The 22,928-nt window shown below is 42.4% G+C and overlaps 1 protein-coding gene across 1 annotated transcript; it reads left to right on the plus strand.

Annotated features, from left to right (window-relative positions):
• Positions 1 to 1,828: 1,828 nt before the first annotated feature.
• LOC124143630 lies at positions 1,829 to 10,179 on the plus strand. Its single transcript, XM_048389466.1, has 4 exons — positions 1,829 to 1,848; positions 3,968 to 4,070; positions 5,938 to 6,105; positions 9,954 to 10,179. Exons 2-4 carry the CDS (start codon positions 4,019 to 4,021, stop codon positions 10,088 to 10,090), a joined length of 357 nt encoding a protein of 118 aa, XP_048245423.1. The 5' UTR covers positions 1,829 to 1,848; positions 3,968 to 4,018; the 3' UTR covers positions 10,091 to 10,179.
• Positions 10,180 to 22,928: the final 12,749 nt, after the last annotated feature.

Consider the following 22,928-nt stretch of genomic DNA (forward strand, 5'->3'; position numbering starts at 1 on the left):
TACATGTACAGGTAGGTAATACTTGATAAGGTTTGATAAAGTGACTAGGTATTATGAAAACCCCTTTGGCGCACATGATTTGCATCACTTCAAAAATCAGTGAAACTTTTTTCAAAATCCTTGTGAAGTTGATCAGATCTGTTCAGTTGAATGAGACTTCATTTCTGGCCTGTTGTGGGTTTCTACCAACACTTACAGGATGGGCAAGTCTAAACAAACCGATGTTACGGTTTTCAAATTACACATTTCATTATGTTAAATATCGTATATGTAATTAAATGTAAACTCTTTATTACAATTTGGAAACATGTTATGCTTTAGAAGTGTTTTTTATTGTTATTATTGTAAATGGATGTTAAATATTGGGCTTCAAATTCTGAATTTACTTATAACAGCGAGCGGTTTTACTCTACGGCAACAGCTCAGCCATAATGTGACGAAATCAATCTACAGTAAACTACGGTTATAACGAACTCAAAGGGAGTACTAATTTTAGTTCGTTATAACCGTAGTTCGTTATAAGTACATATACAGCATGACTACAGCAAGTAGTCGGGACCAAAAAGTAAGTTCGTTATATCCGTAAGTTCGTTATAAGCGTGTGCGTTATAACCGTAGTTGGAATATTGCTAAAAGCGGCGTAAAACCATACTCACTCACTCACTCACTAATATATCACAATGTTATAAAACAAACTAGATAAGGTGGAAAATTTAAATCATGTGAAGTCTACCATACGATTAACATGGGTGACATCGCGAAAAGATGGATAACGAGGCATACATATAGAGAATATCACCCGTTTGTCTTTTGATATCAAATATATCAACACGAGCTGATAAAAGTGGGAAAACTCAGAGGCTTGCCGAGTTTTTTTTCCACTTTTATCAACAAGTGTTGATATATTTGATATCACAAGACACGAGGGTGTGATTTTATTTATCATCCAACATCATTCTTCCAACTTTTTTAGTTTGTAGAAAGTAAAAAGCAGTTTCTTAAGTGTAAAAAGTACTGCTAACAGATTCAGTAGCGGAGCCATTAGTGATGTCATTTGATTGTGACGTCATGGTAACCAATTGTTAAGGTTGTGCGTGTGTGAGGGCTGCTTGTACTTGTCCGGACTGTTGACGGTTATATGGATAGCCCAATGAGCTACCATGCAGCATGAATACCCACTCAGACACAATACACTCCGAGCCGGCCAGTCATTGTTTAATCCAGAGGCAGTGTTACAACAAGCGCCTTCTTTAAACCTCTTACGGTACAACCTCATTAATATCAGATCTTGGTTCTCGCTTCTGCTAAACAAAGATCTGAGGACATCCCATTACGGGTCACGTCAGACCGACCTTGCGCGAACTTTGACCGACCAATGGAATGACCAATCAGAAGGCAGCTCTCTCGTGCTTTACGGCACTATTTTCAAATTGGCGACAACGCTTCGAAACATATTTTGACAATTTCTCGATTAAAAATTTGAAACCTGAACAAAAGTACATTCTGAAATCGCTAATAGATGGTCTAGATTGTATGGATTCAGTCGCTAAACCCGTAACTATAGTTCGGAATATTCCGTGTTAAAGTTTTCGAGGATGCATGAATAGAAATCACATTCCGACTGTCACTTCCATGATCTGGTAAGCGACGCTCTGATTGGTCGGATGAAAGGTCGTTCTGACGTGACCTATACTGGGATGTCCTCAGGTCTTTGTTTAGCGGTAGCGAGAACTAAGCTCTGATTTTAATGAGACTGCTTAAGGTATGACGCGGCTGAGGATCCTACCACCGACCTTCCGCTATCCGGACAGACGCTCATTCTAGGAGAGACACATCGCAGGGACTGAGGTGAGGTGAGGTGAAATGGGGTTTAACGTCGCGTCCAAGATTATTGCACTTATATAGCGACGTGCATGCACGTGTGTGTGGGTGTGTGTCTGCTTGTACTAGTCCGGGCTGATGCCGATTTATAGTGCTAGCACACTGAGATACCATGCCGCAGTTTAACATGAATACCCCACTCAGACACAGTATACTGACTCCGAGCCGACCAGTCCTTGTTTTAGCCCTTTAATGCCGAGCGCCAGACAGGTTAACAACAAGTACAATCTTAAAACGTCTTTCGGTATGACGCGGCTGGGGATCGAACCCCGGACCTCCCGCTCTACGGGTGGACGCTCTACCATTAGACCACGGAGGCGGTCCTCGCAGGGACTGATGATATTCAGGTGAAATGCCTATTCCGAGCCTTTCGTACGTGTACACGTGTTCAGTGGGGGAAAGGCTTGGGGCAATTGCTGGCCAGGGCATTCATTGGATATTGTGCTGCTGAAGGTGAGCAATGGCAATTCATGCACAGTGAGCACTGAAAGACAACACGTCGACCTGCACGCCTTGCAAACGGGACAACAAATGGCGTCAGTATGTAGTTCCGATAGTCCTGTCCAGTGACCCTTCCTTGTAGAATAAGGAGTGGGGTTCGCTCTGACATTGGCTTGACGTTCATGTCGACGTCACTAGACGCGACCACGCGCATCAAAGAAGTGCAAAGTGAATCGGAACGCATCTGAAAACATGACACGTGACCAGCGACGGTTACCTCAGTTTCGTCGTTGTGTACACCACTGACGTCTGTTGGCAATATGGCGATGTAAGGGGCGGCACAACACGTGGACGTCGAGCAATGATATGAGCTGCATGTAGACGATTTCTGACCATCTAACCCGTAACTCGTACTTCAGTAGCCTGATGAAAGTCTACTGCAATTTGATGTGCCGTTTGAGTTCGATTTTAGAGAGCCTGGTTTCGAATCAAGCGAACCTCTACTCGTTGTCGTTGACCTGATCCGCTCTGAACGGGGTCAATCGTCAGTCAACATGACGGGTTTGTTGGTACTTGTTCCGTAGTCTGCTGACCACATACTGTGCAACAATGAACGTATTGGCCACTGCACGCTTTCAGCCAGTTTCCAGCATGCCAAAAACCCATAGACGCTCCGCGCGTTGCAGACGCCGCGTCGCTAGTTCATACACAAACAATACATGGGATCAAGAAAATCACAACTGTATAATAAGCACAATCAATATGATTGAGAGACATAATGGTCCACGGAGATTATTCGACTTTCCTTGAAAGGGTCAAATCAGGAATGAGACCATCCGTACGTGTGTGGCACTACTGCGTGGCACGTGCAAACTATAGGATCTTTTTTGTTGTTACGTTTTTTAGACTTACCGTATTCGACATAATAAGCGCCCAGGGCGCTCTCAAAAATAGAAATAGGGGGCTCTTATTAGAATATTATTTTGGTGAAACGCAACAGGGTTAAAAGATCAGAAATTTCGTGGTTTATGCTGACAGCCTGAAATGTTTATATAATACAGATATATTTTTCCAGAATCTAATTTCCCATAATTAAGGATGCATATAACACACGTGTTATACACGAATAAGTAAGTCTTTTGTACATTGATCAATCGGAGGGGGTGCTTATTCTCTAGCCAATATATTAGCAAATATCGCCGTGGGCGCTTATTAGAGCGGGGCGCTTATTACGTTGAATACGGTAAATGTTTCTGCATAGGATGTTTGTCTTCATGTCTTTTGATATGATACAAATATAAACACTAGTCGATACAAGTGGACCCGGGAAGAATAGGTCTTCAGCAACCAATGCTTGCCGTAAAAGGCGACTATGCTTGTCGTAAGACCTGGTTGATGCATGTCATCGATCCCATCAAATGCTCATGATGTAAATCAATGGATTGTCTGGTCCAGACTCGATTATTTACAGACTGCCGTCATGTAGCTGGAATATTGCTGAGTGCGACTGTATCGACTCGTGTTGATATATTTGATATCAAAACACTCGAGGTGAGATTATCGCTATATACAGTTACTGTACTAAAATGTACAAAATTGCATTTCTAGTCATGGTTGATAATTATTCATGTTGGATTGTTTCCAGCCTCAAGCGTTTCCACAAACACAAGAGAGTGAGACTTCCGTCTACCACACAATGCCTTATAGAGCTCTACTGGTGTGTCTGGTGATCGGCTGCTGGGTTATAGGTACGTGGGCACAACTCCTAGCTATATGTACTGTAGGGCTCTTCTTGTGTTATCAGTAAGTTTAGGACTATCTTAGCTCACAACTGCGGTAGGTAAGAACATACTGACTCTTCAGTTAGTTATTTTGCTTTTGTAAGAATAGTCAGCCCAGGGGAACAAAATCAATTTTTTTAATTGTTTATGGTATCTGGGTTGACAATGTGACAGTGATGTTAAATGTTACCCCGGTGAAGCTATGAATAATATTTATGGGCAGGGGACATATACCACTTGTTTTTGAAGTGAAAAATATTAGTGACTTGTCATTTAAGAAATAAATGACGAGTGGTAGTTCTTTATCGTACAATGAAACACTGCAGGGGGAATAAGCCATGAGGGGGCATGTGTTTTATTGTACGATAGACAGCGACCACGAGTCGTTTATTTCTTATATGGTATATGAACTTGTTGTATGTCCCACTATGGATGTTAATATTATGTACAGGCTTCACAAATATTTCCCCGTATCTTAATAATGACTCCCGGAATACCACCCGACCTCGGCAATGTCGGACAAGTCCATTTTATGAACAGGGGTTTAATTTTGGTATTTCCTGGATATTCTCACAATATTCACGCCGATTATCCGTTCCTTTTCTCCCAATACCGATTGTGGTATTTCGCCAACTTTTGGATGGGAACGATAGGCCACAGCGAGTGTTTATCTGCTTCTCTAACATCAAGTTGCGAGCGCATATTGAAACTCCTGAAATGACTTCCTGATATAACAATCTTTTATCGTGAAATAAACCATGCTTCGTTCTTCATTGTTCTTTGCAAGATATTTTGTATATGTCCCAAATCATAAAGCACGTTGTGTGTACCTAATCACTCAGCACGTTGTATGTACCTAATCATGAAACACGTTGAATGTACCTCATCATAACGCATGTTGTATGTTCCTAATCAGACAAATGTTGTATGTAACTAATCATGCACACGTTGCGTGTACCTAATCATTACGCATGTTGTATGAACTTAATTATAACGCATGTTGTGTTTACCTAATCATACGCACACTGTGTGTATCTAATCATACACATGTTGTATGTACCTACTCATAGCTCATGTTGTATGTACCTAATCATAGCTCATGTTGTATGTACCTAATCATAACCCATGTTGTATGTACCTTATCATAACCCATGTTGTATGTACCTTATCATAACCCATGCTGTATGTACCTAATCATAACCCATGTTGTATGTACCTAATCATAACCCATGTTGCATGTACCTAATCATAACCCATGTTGTATGTACCTAATCATAACCCATGTTGTATGTACCTAATCATAACCCATGTTGTATGTACCTAATCATAACCCATGTTGTATGTACCTAATCATAACCCATGTTGCATGTACCTAATCATAACCCATGTTGTATGTACCTAATCATAACCCATGTTGTATGTACCTAATCATAACCCATGTTGTATGTACCTAATCATAACCCATGTTGCATGTACCTAATCATAACCCATGTTGTATGTACCTAATCATAACCCATGTTGTATGTACCTAATCATAACCCATGTTGCATGTAGCTAATCATAACCAATGTTGTATGTACCTAATCATAACCCATATTGCATAATGCATAATCATGACCCATGTTGCATGTACCTAATCATAACTCATGATGCGTGTACCTATGGTAAGGTATACCCAGTGGGGAGAGTGATCTCACTTAGCCCGCAACATAACGAATATATATAATCTATTGAAAGTGTTGTCGTGTGATCTGGGGACCGTTGTACCTGTTAGAATCCTATTTGGTTGAGTATACATGTGTATATGTTTAATGCTGTTGACATGCTGCTTCAGGGCCCGGGGAAACATCGGGTTGTGAGTGGAGCAACTGGGTGGTTGCGGATGAATGTCATGATCCGATTAATTGCCAAGGCGTCCGAGTCGATACCCGCACCAGGAGCTGTCAGTCTTGGGGCCCAGACATGCAAACGAGGAGTGCAGCTTGTGATGGCTACTGCAAACGTGAGTGCAGCGGTGGGTTTGAGCGGTAGGAAGGAGCGTTTGGGTGGGATGCACTAGCGAAGAGTCTGCAAGGGAGTGGGTTAGGTAAGGGTAGTGTGGGGTGGGTAAGGGAGTGTGGGGTTGGGTTGGTTAGGGTAGTAAGGGGTGGGGTAGGTAAGGGTAGTGTGGAGTAGGTAAGGGTAGTATGGGGTAGGTAAGGGCATCGTGGGGTATGTAAGGATAGGATGGGGTTGGTAAGGGTAGTGTGGGGTAGATAAGGGTAGTATGGGGATAGGTAAGGGTATCGTGGAGTATGTAAGGGTAGTGTGGGATAGAGAAGTGTAGGGTTGAGTAGGTAAGGATAGTGCGAGGTGGGTAAGGGTGGCATGGGGTGGGTTAGGTAAGGGTATTGTGGGTTGGGGTAGTTTAGGGTAGTGTAGGGTTGTGTAGGGAAGGGTAGTGTGGGGTAGGTTAAAGTAGTGTGAAGGGTGTGGTAAGTAAGGGTAGTGTGGGGTAGGGTAGGGAAGGGTAGTGTGGGATGGGACGGATAAAGGTATTTTAGGATGGGTAGCTAAGGTAAGTGTGGATTGGGGTAGGTTAGGGTAGAGTGGGTTAGGGCAGGTAAGGGTAGTGTTGGGTAGGTAAGAGTAGTGTTGAGTAGAGAAGGGTAGGTTTGGGTATGTAAGGGTAGGTTGGGGTATGTAAGGGTAGGTAAGGGTAGTGCTGGGCGGGGTAGGTAAGGGTAGTGCGAGGTGGGTAAGGGTAGTGTGGAGTAGAGAAGGGTAGGTTGGGGTATGTAAGGGTAGGTTGGGGTATGTAAGGGTAGTGTGGGGTGGAGTAAGTATGGGTAGTGTGGAGTAGAGAAGGTTAGGTTGGGGTATGTAAGGGTAGTGTGGGGTGGTGTAGCAAGGGTAGTGTGGAGTAGGTATGGGTAGTGTGGGTTGGGGTATGTAAGGGTAGTGTGGGGTGGGGTATGTAAGGGTAGTGTGGGGTGAGGTAGGTAAGGGTAGTGTGGGGTGGGGTAGGTAAGGGTAGTGTGGGTTGGGGTATGTAAGGGTAGTGTGGGTTGGGGTATGTAAGGGTAGGTAAGGGTAGTGCTGGGCGGGGTAGGTAAGGATAGTTCGAGTTGGGTAAGGGTGGCATGGGATGGGTTAGGTTAGGGTAGTGTAGGGTTGGGTAGGTAAAGGTAGTGTGGTTTGGGTTAGGTAAGGGTAGTGTGGGGTGGGTTAGTTTAGGGTAGTGTGGGGTGGGGTGTGTAAGGGTATAGTTGGGCGGGGTATGTAAGGGTAGTGTGTTGTAGGGAAGGTAATGGTAGTGTGGGGTGGGGTAGGTAAGGGTAGTGTGTTGTGGGGAAGGTTAGGGTACTGTGAGGTAGGTAAGAGTAGTGTGGGTTGGGGTAGTTTAGGGTAGTGTAGGGTAGGTAAGAGTAGTGTGCGGTGGGTTAGGTAAGGGTATTGTGGATTGGGGTAGTTTAGGGTAGTGTAGGGAAGGGTAGTGTGGGGGTAGGTAAAAGTAGTGTGAAGGGTGTGGTAAGTAAGGGTAGTGTGGGGTAGGGTAGGGAAGGGTAGTGTGGGATGGGACGGATAAAGGTATTTTAGGATGGGTAGCTAAGGTAAGTGTGGATTGGGGTAGGTTAGGGTAGAGTAGGGTAGGGCAGGGAAGGGTAGTGTGGGGTAGGTAAGAGTAGTGTGGGGTGGGGTAGGTAAGGGTAGTGTGGGGTAGGTAATGATAGTGCAGGGTGGGGTAGGTAAAGGTAGTGTAGGGTGGGTAGGTAAGGATAGTGGGGGGTAGGTAAGGGTAGTGCGGGATGGGTTATGTAATGGTAGTGTGGGATGGGTTAGGTAAGGGTAGTGTTGGATGGGTTGGGGTAGGTAAGAGTAGTGTTGGGTGGGTTACTTTAGGATAGTGTGCACACGTGGGGTGTGGTAGGTTAGGGTAGTGTGGGGTGGGTTTGGGTCGGGTAGTTTTAGGTGGGTTAGGTAAGGGTAGTTTGGAGTGGGGTAGGTAAGGGTGGTACTGGCTGGGGTGGGGTAGGTAAGGGAATTGTGCGGTGGGGTTGGTAAGTGAAGTGTGGGGTGGGGTTGGTAAGGGTAGTGTCGGGTGGGTGGGTAATTGAAGTGTTGGGTGGGGTAGGTAAGGGTAGTGTGTGGTGGAGGAGGTAAGAGTAGTGTTGGGTTGGGTAGGTAAGGGTAGTATGGGCTGGGGTGGGGTAGGTTAGAGTAGTGTTGGGTGTGGTAGGTAAGGGTAGTATGGGCTGGGGTGGGGTAGGTAATTGTAGTGTTGGTGGGGTAGGTAAGGGTAGTGTGGGGTGGAGGAGGTCGGGTGGGTTTGGGATAGTGACGAGTAGGGATACAGCATGAGAGCATGAAGATTGCAGTTGGATAGCTGTCTTAAGCTTCTAATAAGCATTAAACATCCAGGAAGATTAACAGGTTATCGGTGTCAAATCACAAAACACATTCCACCTTTTCCAAAAACCTGTTTTCCCATTTGTTTCAGAAATTTTCAAAAGTACAATATATACTCACACGCAAAAGAAACGCAAGTCGAGTATGCAGTATACATGTTATTTATTTTCAACAGTAAAGACAAGAAACACTAATAGGACAAGATTGACAAAAATTTGACTGAAGACATAGTTGTTTTATTCGAATGTTAAGGGCTTACACAGTTTTGGGTCAATACCCAAAATGTCAGTCAATACCTGGTGTGATCACCATTAGCATTGATCACTGCCACACATCTCCTGTACATTGAGTGGATCAGACGATTTGTGAAGGCCCTCGGGATCCTCCTGCACACATCCAGAACAGCTGTGCGTAGTTCATCGGCAGTTGTAGGGACTGGGCGCACCAACATTCAGAAAGCACATGGGTCCAAGTCTCGCATTAAGTCCAATCCCTGCCCACATCATGACGCTAGGTCCACCCCATGGATCCCTTTCCACAACCTTTCTGTCAGCGAAACGATCACCTCGACGCCGCCAATTTCTGACTCTTCCGTCTGCATGGGAGACAAAAAGCGACGTTCATCAGAGAGGATGACGCGCATCCACTCACGATGACGCCAATTGTGCTGACCCTGTGCCCACTAAAGTCGTGCTTGTCGATGCCGTGGTTGGAGAACAGGACGACGTGCTGGTCGGCGACATCTGAGGTTGTTGGAACGGAGACGTCGGATCACAGTGTCCCGGCTAATGTGTCGATTATGTGTTCCTATGGTCTGTTGAGCACTTTCACTTGCAGTTAGGAACGGATGTCGTTGATGTTGACGGGTAATCTGCCGATCTTGTCGAGGTGTGGTGACCCTAGGACGACCGAGGAAGGTTATCTGTGGTCTGTGTAGCATTGTATCGATGCAGGAGACGGTACATTGTGGTTATGTTAACGTTGAAATGACGGGCAACATCTTGGACAGACTCTCCAGCTTCTAAACGTCCGATAGCCTGGTTTCTCTGAATTTGAGTTAGGCGTGGCATTGTTGACCAAGGAGTGGTAGGTCCAAGAATCGGCCACAGTTTTATACCCACTACAGTTCGTGAAATTTGTGCATGATACACACCTATTCATTGAAATGGTGCGTTTTGGCGATTCGTTTTATATGTTGCGTCTTTACTCGGGGCTTCCAAAATGCAACCAAAAATATTGATAATACCATCAGGCTTCACTACATGCTAAAACTCGTATCAATTTATGGTTCCGTGTTTGTTACCTATTTGCTTAAAACCACTTGCGTTTCTGTTGCGTGTGAGTATAAAATATGTCAGATGTTTTGATGCTTGGTGTGTTGTTCAACGTGACTCATCAGTGCTTCCCCTCTGACATCGACTTCATAATATCAGTGGTGATCATGACATTTTTCTTCTCCAGCATGTGATGCGTGGAGCGAGTGGCGACAGCACACACCCACACGATTCCAACGGCAGTCATTTCGTGGCTCTGAGAGGCGCTACAGACTATGCCATCTGTTCTTTGCATCAGTGATGAAATTCTTCCAGTTCCGATAGGTCGTCCACATAGATTGTGGCTTCAGGCCCATGTGGATAATCACCATGGACATTTTACCAGCCACAGGAATAAACAGAGTTTTTCGGTATTATCACATTTCTTTTGGTCTATGGGGTCATTAAATGACAAATATTATTACAAATATTACCTGGTTAAATGAAATTATTTATTTTGTTATCTGACAGGATGTACTTGATATATACTGCCGGGCACAATAAAGTATACTTTTGAAACTTGGATTTGACCAAATAATGAGTGAGTGAGTTATTATTTAAAGTCACATCGGCAATATTTCAGCCATATCGTGACTTGGGCAAGTCATACATTTATATTATATATATAAAAAAAGTATTAAAAAAATGTCGTCGAAGGACAGTATCACAACTAGCAATATATCACAGACTATAATTATAAAACTAGTTTTAGAACAATACAATGATGAGATTACAACAGACGACACATTATAAAAACGGGCTGTAGATCACCAAAGTTAGGCCACCACACCAGGGACCGTGGGGACTTACAATACTTCTACTACCTGCACGGTTCCCCAGCAGGATTTACACCTTCGCTTCAGCTGCTGGTGCGTGTAGTCAATTTTAGCCATCAATTAAAATTCACAAATAGTCTACGACTAAAAACTAGGGTAGGAATAACAAGCTTTAAATGATGTGGTCTTATGATACATTCTTAGGGGGGAACCAAATAATGACAAACGTTATCTAAACGTTACTAGGCTGAAAGTACTCGCCGAAACACTGCAACACATCACCATCGAATAACCATCCTTGTGTCAGTTCCAGCTACCGTGAAACATGGTGTATCCTTTCTTTGCCAGGCAGTTTATGTTGTAGACGGTGTACCGTAGATTATTAACTTGTATAATAAAGAACACTTTAGACTGAAATTATGTTCTTTGATGAATGATTACGGCACATGTAAGTGTATTATTGTCATAATGTTGTAATATGCATAATCATCATCTCCATGGTTTCCCGTGCAGAGTTGCGTCCCTTATGCGTCCCAGAAACCTAAGATGGTGGGTCCGAATTCAGCTTCGCCCTTATTATGTTTGGGGGCGGTCGGGTAGCCAAGCGGTTAAAGCGTTCACTTGTTACGCCGAAGACCCGGGTTCGATTCCCGACATGGGTACAATGTGTCACTCACTATTATGTTTGTAGGTTTGTCCGCATGAGATCCGTGTTTCCGTTAACCAGTTTATATTGAGGAGAATATGTTTTTGTTCTTATCAGCGCCGGCACCTCTTGAACTTATATCAGTATGTTTAGAAGAAATAACGAACAAGTGTTTGTGAACATGAGCAAGTATTTGACCATGTTGAATTTCTCAGGAGATGTAGAGGATGGTGCACGCATGAGTGAGTGAGTGAATATGGTTTTACGCCGCTTTTAGCAATATTCCAGCAATATCACGGCGGGGGACACCAGAAATGGGCTTCACACATTGTACCCATGTCGGGATTCGAACCCGGGTCTTCGGCGTGACGAGCGAACGCTTTAACCACTAGGCTACCCGACCGCCCCTGTGCACGCATGATGAATAAGTCATCTATGATCGATCAACCAGTTGTTCATAGTGGGGCCCGTGACGATCCGAGATAGAATGGGTCTTCAGCAACCCATGCTTGCCGTAACAGGTGAGTAACGCCTCGGGTGACGAACTCCCACGCGACAACTCGGCCGGGTTTGTGATTATTCGCACTTCCACAGGAACTCCCATTATGATTTTTTGTTTTGTTTGTTTGTTGTTTAACGCCACATTCAGCAATATTCCAGGTATATGACGGCGGCCTCTAAATAATCGGGTCTGGACCAGACAATCCAGTGATTGATATCATGAGCATCGATCTACGCAGTTGGGATACGATGACCTGCATCATCCAAATCAGCGAGCCTAACCACCCGATCCCTTTAGTCGTCTCTTACGACAAGCATAGTCGCCTGTTACGGCAAGCATGGGTTGCTGAAGACCTGGATCTTCACGGATCCGTATCATATGTAGCTATATCATGACTGTATCATATCATGTAACTATATATCGTGACCATGAATGATTATCAAACAGTGATGATATCAGGTGTTCGCGAAAAGGTGAGCGTATCCTGCCTAACATGTGACACCTGCCACAAACAGATGCAAAGGAAATACAAGCGATCATCTGACCAAATACAACATATGGTACAAGTCAAAATAAGGAATTGCATCGGACATCATTTTGGTCACTGATGTGCCAAATTGGAAAATTTCCTCCACATGTCTACCATAATGTTTTTAAGCTTTGCTGAGGTCTTGAACGTTGTAATTCTGATCAAACAACTTTTGAGCTAGAGTCGGATGACGCTTTTTGAAATCCTCGTAGAACGAGCAACGCAGAGATAGCACGCAGTTTCATGTTACGACATAAGGTAATTTGCCTGTTGAATACCTTACATTCTACGAACTTTGAATATTGAAATCGTCCCATTAAACTTAGACCATACATTTATATGTAGATATTAAGAAGGTGAGAATTAGAATGCGAGAAGGCGACACTTGAAACAGCTTGAGTTTTTCTACCATGTTCCTAGGTAACTGTGTAAATTAATATCTAAATATTCAAAACAGGCGAGAGAATGCGAGAACGCGATAATTGACCTATGTGGCCATCTCGACGTTTTGTGACAATTGTCTATATGTTTATATATATTACGGAAAAATGAGAATTAGAGAACACGAGATCTAGGCACTTGTTCAATATCGCGTTTTTGCGTTTTTCTGCCAATTGTTGTTATACATATTCAAAACAGGCGCAATGCGAGAACGCGATACAAATGACACTGACCTACAATTTGTGTGTTTACCTTGGGCTAGAATAATCTTAATATGTTCAATACTATATTTATCCTGAAGCCAAATGACAAAAATACTTTTGAACATCCAGACCTCCAACCATCAAGGCTCTTCGTTTGTGTTGTTTAATCATCAGATCAAAGACATTATCATCATCAGATAATGAACAAAGCATTGGTGTCCGTTCAAGTTAGCGGCCACGGGGCTTCATAAGCAACTAAACTTGAGTTGTTTCGTTTGAAGTGTAAAGCCGCAGCGATATTCTTGCCAGATGACCTCGTTCCCCGCGAGGAGCAAAACAAAAAGCAAAAAAAATGCAGTTTCCGGTATCCGGATACCTGCCGGATACCACCGGACACTTACCCAAAACGCGTCCGGGTATCCGGTGGCAGATACCTTGCCGGATACCAGATCTGTGGTATCCGTGCCGGATACCCGGATTCCAGGTGGCATACTTTCCGGTGAGGTGTCCATGCCGGATACCACAGATCTGGTATCCGGCAAGGTATCTGCCACCGGATACCCGGACGCGTTTTGGGTAAGTGTCCGGTGGTATCCGGCAGGTATCCGGATTCCGGAAACTGCATTTTTTTTGCTGTGACAGTGTTCAGTTAATCATGATGGATGCTGTATACAAAAATACAACGTACCAGTAAAACTGGTATCGACTCATCGATGATGACAACGCGCGACCCGTCTGTGTTTGCCGTTATACGAGGGCTGGTCAAAACGTTCTAGATCTATCAAACAAAACCAACAATTGTGAAAGTGTTTTTAATTTTATTTTTCAACATAATCTCCCTACTTTTTAATACACATCTCATATCGATAGTGAAACTTTTCAATTCTAGTCAGGAAGATTTTTTTCTGAAGCTACCCGGAAAACCCCATTACAGCAGCTTTGAGGTCATTATTGTCGTCATAGTACTTTCCACGAAAGTACTCTTTTATAATTAGTTCAAGAAACAGATGGAAATCACTTGGTGCCAGGTCTGGCGAGTTTGGAGGGATTAGGAAGCTCTTCGAACCCATATTGTCGCACAACAGCCTTTGCAAATCGAGTGGTGTGAGAAGAAGCATTGTCATGAAGTAGTAGCACTCCAGCAGTCAGCAATCCTCGCCTCTTTTCTTTGATAGAATCTCCCAGGCGACAAAGCGAAGCAGCATAGTAGGCACCGGTAATCGTCCTTTGACTTTCTAAGTAATCAACAAGGATCACACCCTTTGCATCCTAGAATACAGTGGCCATAACGTTCTTTACTGATCTTGAATACGTGAATTTCGTTGGTACCGCGGAAGTGGAATGGTGCCATTCCATGGATTGACGTTTTGACTCCGATTCATAGTAGTAGACCCATGTTTCATCATCCGTTACTAATCTCTTTTTGAATTTGGCGAATCCCTCCTCAATTAGCTGAATTTTCCCTGGTAATGTCAGTTCTTTTTTCCTTAAGATCAGAATTTATAAATTTGGCACCCAACGAGCAGATTTCTTATTCATCTGTAAATGTTCATGAATAATAGTTTCAGTGGATCCATGACTTAGACCTGTGTTATCATCAAGTTCAGCAATGGTAATTCGTCTGTCTGACAGTATAAGTTTTTCTATCTCCTTGATTGAATCTTTATTGATAGAAGTTGAGGGACGTCCAGACCTAGGGTTATCATGAAGGCCATAAACATGGCTGCCCAACGTTTCGAAGTGGAATAGCTAGGGCACTTATCCATATACACTTGTGGCATGAATTCCTTATGGAATACTTTTCTCTAAAGTTAAAAACTTGATGACTATTCGGTACTCGTTCTTTTCCATTTGTTTGTCCAATTGGACCCCTATCACGCTCAACTGGCTGTCACTAATATACAAACGGCCTCAACAGGCCAAATACACTTGCGATGAACTACTCAAACAATGTACTACATTGACTATTTCACTTTGTCAGTCATTATGCCGATCTCTTCTTATCATAGATAATGTTGATTCTTTTTAATACCTTAGCGTCATAAATACTAACAAATTTACAAAGACATGGCAATTTCTAAAAGCAAAGGCAGCCAAAGTTATCTTTTTCGCTTTAATGTCTGTTGACTTTTTGATAATTTTAGTTGCTATTATTCTTCTTTTGGTTGCGACGGGGTTTTGAAAACGTAATTTAAGGTGAAAATATACATTTCCGATCCCTTAAATATTTATGTTCACTTAGGAAAGCCACTCAAAATTTATGATTTGTGGAACGCCGAGTAGATACCCACTTGTCAATCTGGATTAAAGCAGAAATATTTGTGTTTTGGATAAATAAATTCTTAACTCGAAAATCCTCAAAATTATCTCTTTAAGTGTTTAAGCTTTTGTATATGGTAATCACAAATGGATAACTTGCATTAAAGGCATTTTGAACCAACCAGATTAAGTTATATATGCACATTACAAAACTTTCAAAGTATTTATCTGTTAACAATGCTTGTTTATTCTAAGTTGGAAGATATGTAAACTGTCATGGTGAGCAAACACAGAAAATTCTTCGAAAGGGGTAAGATTTAATATTGTGAAATCTCTAGATTTATGATTTGAGTCGTATTTGTTTTATTTGCAAGAATCAAACAGGCCAAGTTTACTAAAATTTAAGACATTTAATCACATTAAGCCGGTTGAGACAGAGAGATGGAAAAATATTCCCCTAATTGTTCGGAAATGTAACTAATGCCATCAATCTCAGTGACGTCGGAGATGAAGTGCACCAGCTATTTGTATGTCAATCATTTGAAAAAGATAGGAAATGTGTTGTTCACAAATACTTAAGTTGAACCAAATGTATATAGAATGAATGATCTTTTCACGAGCTAAAATCTGTCTAAATATTGCAATGAAATTATGGCTACATTTAGAAAAATGATTGTATGTTGGGATAAGACTCTATTGCTCTATGTTCTATACGTAAATGTGTGTAAATACTTGTCACAAACAAGCGCTAATCTGTACAGTGTATTACCGGGAAAGAAAATATTTATTCAGAAGTACGGCTTTACCTTTGACCCTGCTCCATCACGCACTGTGACGTCATGTCTACCGCGTCACAATGTTTAGACATTTATGTAGAATTTTATGACGTAATTGTCGTGCGTACTTTATAACAATATATTACAAAGGTTGTGTCATTCTAGCTTGGGATGTCAGTTTAAGTATTGCTTGCAGGATATCTGAAGTGGTTAAGTCGTTTGTTGAAAAGTAAAGGAAACATACATGCAGATTAAAAGCGATCCTGACTGATCACTGAATTCGCCCTTTCAACCTACTGCAATATTAGGCTCAACCGATGCCACAACACTAATCACCTCCGCAATAACCAAAACGTCTTCGCGTTTGTTTTGTCAGTGAGTCATGATATCGCTTTGATTTGTCAATGTGTCATGGTATCACGTTTGTTTTGTCAATATGACATGGTATCACGTTTGTGTTGTCAATGTGACATGGTATCACGTTTGTGTTGTCAATGTGACATGGTATCACGTTTGTGTTGTCAATGTGGCATGGTATCACGTTTGTGTTGTCAATGTGATATGGTATCACGTTTGTGTTGTCAATGTGTCATGGTATCACGTTTGTGTTGTCAATGTGACATGGTATCACGTTTGTTTTGTCAATGTGTCATAGTATCACGTTTGTTTTGTCAATGTGACATGGTATCACGTTTGTGTTGTCAATGTGACATAGTATTGCGTTTGTGTTGTCAATGTGGCATTGCATTGCGTTTGTGTTTTCAATGTGGCATGGTATCACGTTTGTCTTGTCAATGTGACATAGTATTGCGTTTGTTTTGTCAATGTGACATGGTATCACGTTTGTGTTGTCAAGGTGGCATGGTATCACGTTTGTTTTGTCAATGTGACATAGTATTGCGTTTGTTTTGTCAATGTGACATGGTATCACGTTTGTTTAGTCAATGTGACATGGTATCACGTTTGTGTTGTCAATGCATCATGGTATCGCGTTTGTGTTGTCAATGTGGCATGGTATCACGTTTGTTTTGTCAATGTGACATAGTATTGCGTTTGTTTTGTCAATGTGACATGGTATCACGTTTGTTTTGTCAATGTGACATGATATCACGTTTGTGTTGTCAATGCATCATGGTATCGCGTATGTGTTGTCCATGTGACATGCTATCCCGTTTTGTCAATGTGTCATAGTATCGCGTTTGTTTTGTCAATGTGTCATGGTATCGCGTTTAATTTGTCAATGTGTCATAATATCATATGAAAGCGTATTAGCGCCACAGTCTAAAAAGTATCATCTACGTTAATGAATCGTACATCTACGTTAATGATACTGACCACATATACGTAGAAAATAGAAGATACGTTCATCTACGTACATAATATAATAATCTACGGAGAAGGAAGTATCATATATTATCAAAGTATCGCCTGAAGTCACACTATTTTATCGAGTAATCAGGGTCAGTTATATATAACCTTTTTAATGACCGATTTGTATGACTTTCTACCTTGACATGTCTTTATAGGGATGCTATCGAAGCAGTTCATTAAGTAAATCTTCATTTCAATGTGTCGAAGTCACTGGAGAAAGACACTCGCCATACTCCCTTACAACCGTAATAAAGAGAGGAGAGCACAAAATGTTCTCCAAACTACAAACAAACAAAGAACTATAGGTCATCATACAATATTTCAGCGAAATTATATATCAACCATAACTCGGTTAAATCCAGTGAAATTACTCATTCTCATGATTTCTCCATTACGGAAATTAGGTTCAGCGGTAAAAGGTAAAAATGAAGGGGTGAGAATCACTCAAACTATAAAAACTATATCAAACCAAAGCTCGTCATCGTCCTATAAAGCCCTGAAGGTACAATTCTGCAATTTGTGTTATTATTTCAGCTCTTATAGTTTGACAATTTAAAATGATATCGTTTAATGCATACATATTGGGAGATAAACAAGATCCATTCACCTCATCCAGACCTTTCCAATGATATGAAGTATATTCTTGTAGTTCGATCTATTCTGAATGGTCAAGTTCGGACTATTGGCCATTCCGAAGTTGATTGGCTAATGAAGATCAAGGGCAGGTAATTTGAGATCGCGAGAAGCACCGGGTGTCTGAAGGTTTACCGACATTCGAGTCCTGGAGATATGCAGGGTGCTATTTAATAATGTCAGGGATACCGTTTATGGGTTGAAGACTGCATTCATATTAATTAGACAAAAAAATGATGACGTGGATTGTCTTCTTATCTGTCTGGTTTCGGTGGATGTAAGCTTCCCTGGTTGTTCCCAGGTGCTAATTGTGTACCGCTTTGGCATTCAGTGGTTTGGCTTTAGAGTTGTGTAAGGGAACCTACAAAGTCAGTTAGGTCTATCATTACTTGCCTGAGTAGTACTGTTGAAAATTATATCATCTTCTTATATAACAAAGGTTTCGTTACAGTCACTATCATCTTCCCGAGGCAAGGGCGTTAACTGACTATAAAAGTCTAATTGTCACCCTTGCGGAACTAGGCAGGAATTATTGAGTTATATTTTGGAGTTTAACACATTCCTAAACATGCTTAGATCTGAACAACACTTATGTATATGTGTAGGATAAAACACGTCGGAGGGTTTTCATGAGACTTAAAACTCGAATCCAAAGGATAAAACCGAGGATGAGGGTTTAAATCTCATAAAACCTCGAGGGTAAGTGTTTTATCTAACTTATGACTCCCCCCCCAAAAAAAATACAAAACAAACAACAACAACAAACCAAACAAACAAAAAAAACAACTTAAAACAACACTTATCAACATTCTGATGTTTCATACATACTTTCCACGAACCCTAGGAAACGGGCGTAAAATATCTGTTGCTGGCGTAGGGTGCTCGATAATGACATTCTGAAGTGCATTGTGATTTATTAGCTCGTCTGTTGCCTAGTGGTACACTTTGTTGCCTAGTGGTACACTCTGTTGCCTAGTGGTACACTCTGTTGGCTAGTGGTACACTCTGTTGCCTAGTGGTACACTTTGTTGCCTAGTGGTACACTCTGTTGCCAAGTGGTACACTCTGTTGCCTAGTGATACACTCTGTTGCCTAGTGGTACACTTTGTTGCCTAGTGGTACACTCTGTTGCCAAGTGGTACACTCTGTTGCCTAGTGATACACTCTGTTGCCTAGTGGTATACTTTGTTGCCTTGTGGTACACTCTGTTGCCTAGTTGTACACTCTGTTGCCTAGTTGTACACTCTGTTGCCTAGTGGTACACTCTGTTGCCTAGTTGTACACTTTGTTGCCTAGTGGTACACTCTGTTGCCTAGTGGTACACTTTGTTGCCTAGTTGTACACTCTGTTGCCTAGTATTACACTCTGTTGCCTAGTGGTACACTTTGTTGCCTAGTTGTACACTCTGTTGCCTAGTGGTACACTTTGTTGCCTAGTTGTACACTCTGTTGCCTAGTGGTACACTCTGTTGCCTAGTGATACACCTTGTTGCCTAGTGGTACACTTTGTTGCCTAGTGGTACACTATGTTGCCTTGTGGTACACTCTGTTGCCTAGTTGTACACTCTGTTGCCAAGTTGTACACTCTGATGCCTAGTGGTACACTCTGTTGCCTAGTTGTACACTTTGTTGCCTAGTTGTACACTCTGTTGCCTATTGGTACACTTTGTTGCCTAGTTGTACACTCTGTTGCCTAGTGGTACACTCTGTTGCCTAGTGGTACACTTTGTTGCCTAGTTGTACACTCTGTTGCCTAGTGGTACACTTTGTTGCCTAGTTGTACACTCTGTTGCCTAGTGGTACACTCTGTTACTTAGTGGTACACTTTGTTGCCTAGTTGTACACTCTGTTGCCTAGTGGTACACTTTGTTGCCTAGTTGTACACTCTGTTGCCTAGTGGTACACTCTGTTGCCTAGTGGTACACTTTGTTGCCTAGTGGTACACTCTGTTGCCTAGTGGTACACTTTGTTGCCTAGTGGTACACTCTGTTGCCTAGTGGTACACTTTGTTGCCTAGTTGTACACTCTGTTGCCTAGTGGTACACTCTGTTGCCTAGTGATACACTTTGTTGCCTAGTTGTACACTCTGTCGCCTAGTGGTACACTTTGTTTCCTAGTGGTACACTATGTTGCCTAGTTGTACACTCACTGGGCTACACATACGAAGGTGGCATGTTCGATCCTCGGGAATAAAACGAAAACGCGTCATTAGGTTTTACATCTCATAATATTGTGTTGAAATGCAAAATAAAGTTCAAGCAAGAGACACTCATGTGTTACAAATTAACGGAAGCTGTATACAAATTCTCGTGGAAATCATATAAAATCACAGGGATATTATAACATCCTTGTTTATGTGATTTAACTCGATTGGACACCAATAGGATGACGTCACTGGAGCTTTTTAAGTATCAGATCAAACTCTGAATATATATAATGGACGTTCCGTCATGTTCTGATAACGTGACCTGTGAAGATTCGGGGTAGAATTGGTCTTCAGCAACCCATGCTTGCCGTAAAAGGCGACTATACTTGTCGTAAGAGGCGACTAACGGGATCGAGTGGTCAGGCTCTCCGTCGTTGTTGAGCATGTCATCGATCCCAATTGCGTGGGTCGATGCTCATGATGTTGATCACTGGATTGTCTGGTCCAGACTTGATTATTTACAGACCGCCGTCATATAGCTGGACTATTGCTGAGTGCGGCGTTAAACAACAAACAAACAGTTCATTCGTGATGTGGGACGTCTCATATCGATTCAACCTGGAGTTGATGTATCAGATCGACGATATCGATAGCAAGCTCCTTAGTAATGCGGGGGCACGGGTGGCCCAGTCGTCTAAGGCGCCGCGATTTGCTGTGCAGAGTTGCGTCCCTTGGACACGCCAGAAACCTATGATTGTGGGTTCGAATCCCGGTTCGCCCCAATTATGTTTCTAGGTTTGTCAGCACCATACCCGTGCTCGTGGGTTTCACCGAAGTGGTAAACGTCTGAGACCTGCAACACTTCGGGCTTATCTCCCACATTAAGCTGACACGCCGTGATATAACTGGAATAATACTAAAAGCGGCGTTAAACCTAACTCACTCACTCACTCACTCACTCCTTAGTAATGCTCATGACACTGTGATATGTTTAACTCTTCAGCTGTACGCTAATATTCTGTGTGGTGGTTTGTTTTCGTCACTTCTATTGGTTTTCTTAAACCACCTGAATGTCTCGGTGTTTGTTTTATAAAGGATTCGGATTAACTCATTTAGCTTCGAACTTCACTAGTTTGTGAAACACCTGCAAGGAAGCTGCATGATCTGTTTTGTATGTTTTGGAATTCTCGGGGACAATAATCCCCAAAATAGGCGCTCCATGCAGCCAAACTGGTTGAACATTAGATTCACAATTTTTTTGCGATTACGTTGTGACCCATGTCACCTGTAATATTTTGATATAAGCACAGGAAAGGCACGTCTAGCACTTTCACAGATTTCTTACAGTGGATTTCATGTTGAGGCGTTCATTCAATCGATTCGTGTGTTCGCACCAATATTCCAGCTATATGACGGCGGCCTGTAAACAATCGAGTCTGGACCAGACAATCAAGTGATTGATACTGTGAACAACGATCCACGCCGTCAGGGTACGATGATACGCATTCAACCATGTCGTCGAACCTTACCACTCGATCCATTTAGTTGCCTCTTACGGCCAGCATAGGTTATTGAGGGGCTATGTTCTTACCAAGAATCCCCCACGAGTTCGGGGTACGATGACACAAAGTCACCGTGCATGACTACCCGCTTATTCAGGTTGTTTGCGAGGGTTTTAATCAGAATACCTGCCGACAATCGCCAACTGGTAGGTGAAGTGAGTTAAATGGGTTTTTTACGCATTCAAGATTATTCCCCTGATATAGCGACTTGTGTTTGGCTGCTTGTACTAGTCACGACTAATGCCGATTTTATAGTGCTAGCTCACTGAGATACCATGTCACAGTTTAACATGAATACCCAACTCAGACAGAGCATACTGACTCCGAGCCAACCAGTCCTTGTTATATACTTTAATTCAGAGCGCAAGGCAGGGTAACAATAAGTATCACCAACAACGTCACTGGTATGTCGTGGCCGGGGATCGAACCTCGCTAACTAGTAAAACCAGCAGGGGCACCGTGCAGGAGGCACATTTAGTACCCATGGAGGCGTCCTAAAACTGTGAAACAAGAAACAAGTAACTTTAGACTTACATGTATATATATATATACTACAAGGTTACTTTAATATGACGTTCTGGAAATTATCAGTTGAGGAACACAGAGGCTGGTGACAATCTGAGGTGACAGTATTCCAGTGTTGGTTTAGAATGTCAAGTATGTTCAATGATGACATCACACCTTATTTTCATGGTTTCAGTCGTACATCATTCCCTCGTGCACGTAATATTGGTTGTTTATCATTACTTTTGTTATCGATTTGTATAAGTTCTTAGTCAGTTACAAGGTAATTATACATATTCTACCGCCACCTAGAGTGTGAAGAGACGGGCCACAATAGTGACCAATATGTGGCCTACATGTTATATCTGGAGTGGGATGTGTCGGGTGAAATTCATTAGCATTACAAGCTTCAACATAGCCTTCTGGAATTATCAGTTGAGAAACACAGAGGCTGGTGGCAATCTGAGGCGACCAGGTGAAGAGACGAACCATAATAGTGACCAATATGTGGCCTACATGTTATATCTAAAGTGGGACGTGTCGGGTGAAATTCATTAGTATCACAAGCTTCAACATGGCCTTCTGGATTAATCAGTTGAGAAACACAGAGGCTGGTGGCAATCTGAGGCGACCAGGTGAAGAGACGAACCATAATAGTGACCAATATGTGGCCTACATGTTATATCTAAAGTGGGACGTGTCGGGTGAAATTCATTAGTATCACAAGCTTCAACATGGCCTTCTGGATTAATCAGTTGAGAAACACAGAGGCTGGT

Source organism: Haliotis rufescens, unplaced genomic scaffold (genome assembly GCF_023055435.1).
Source record: "Haliotis rufescens isolate VD_foot unplaced genomic scaffold, xgHalRufe1.0.p SCAF_8, whole genome shotgun sequence".
NCBI classification, from domain to species: Eukaryota; Metazoa; Mollusca; class Gastropoda; order Lepetellida; family Haliotidae; genus Haliotis; species Haliotis rufescens.

Bases quoted from the DNA above. Each gene is read 5' to 3' on its own strand.
- LOC124143630 (XM_048389466.1), top strand. From the start codon at position 4,019: ATGCCTTATAGAGCTCTACTGGTGTGTCTGGTGATCGGCTGCTGGGTT. The intron at 4,071-5,937 runs GTACGTGGGCAC...ATGCTGCTTCAG, and splicing joins GATCGGCTGCTGGGTTATAG to GGCCCGGGGAAACATCGGGT. The intron at 6,106-9,953 runs GTGAGTGCAGCG...TTTCTTCTCCAG, and splicing joins TTGTGATGGCTACTGCAAAC to CATGTGATGCGTGGAGCGAG.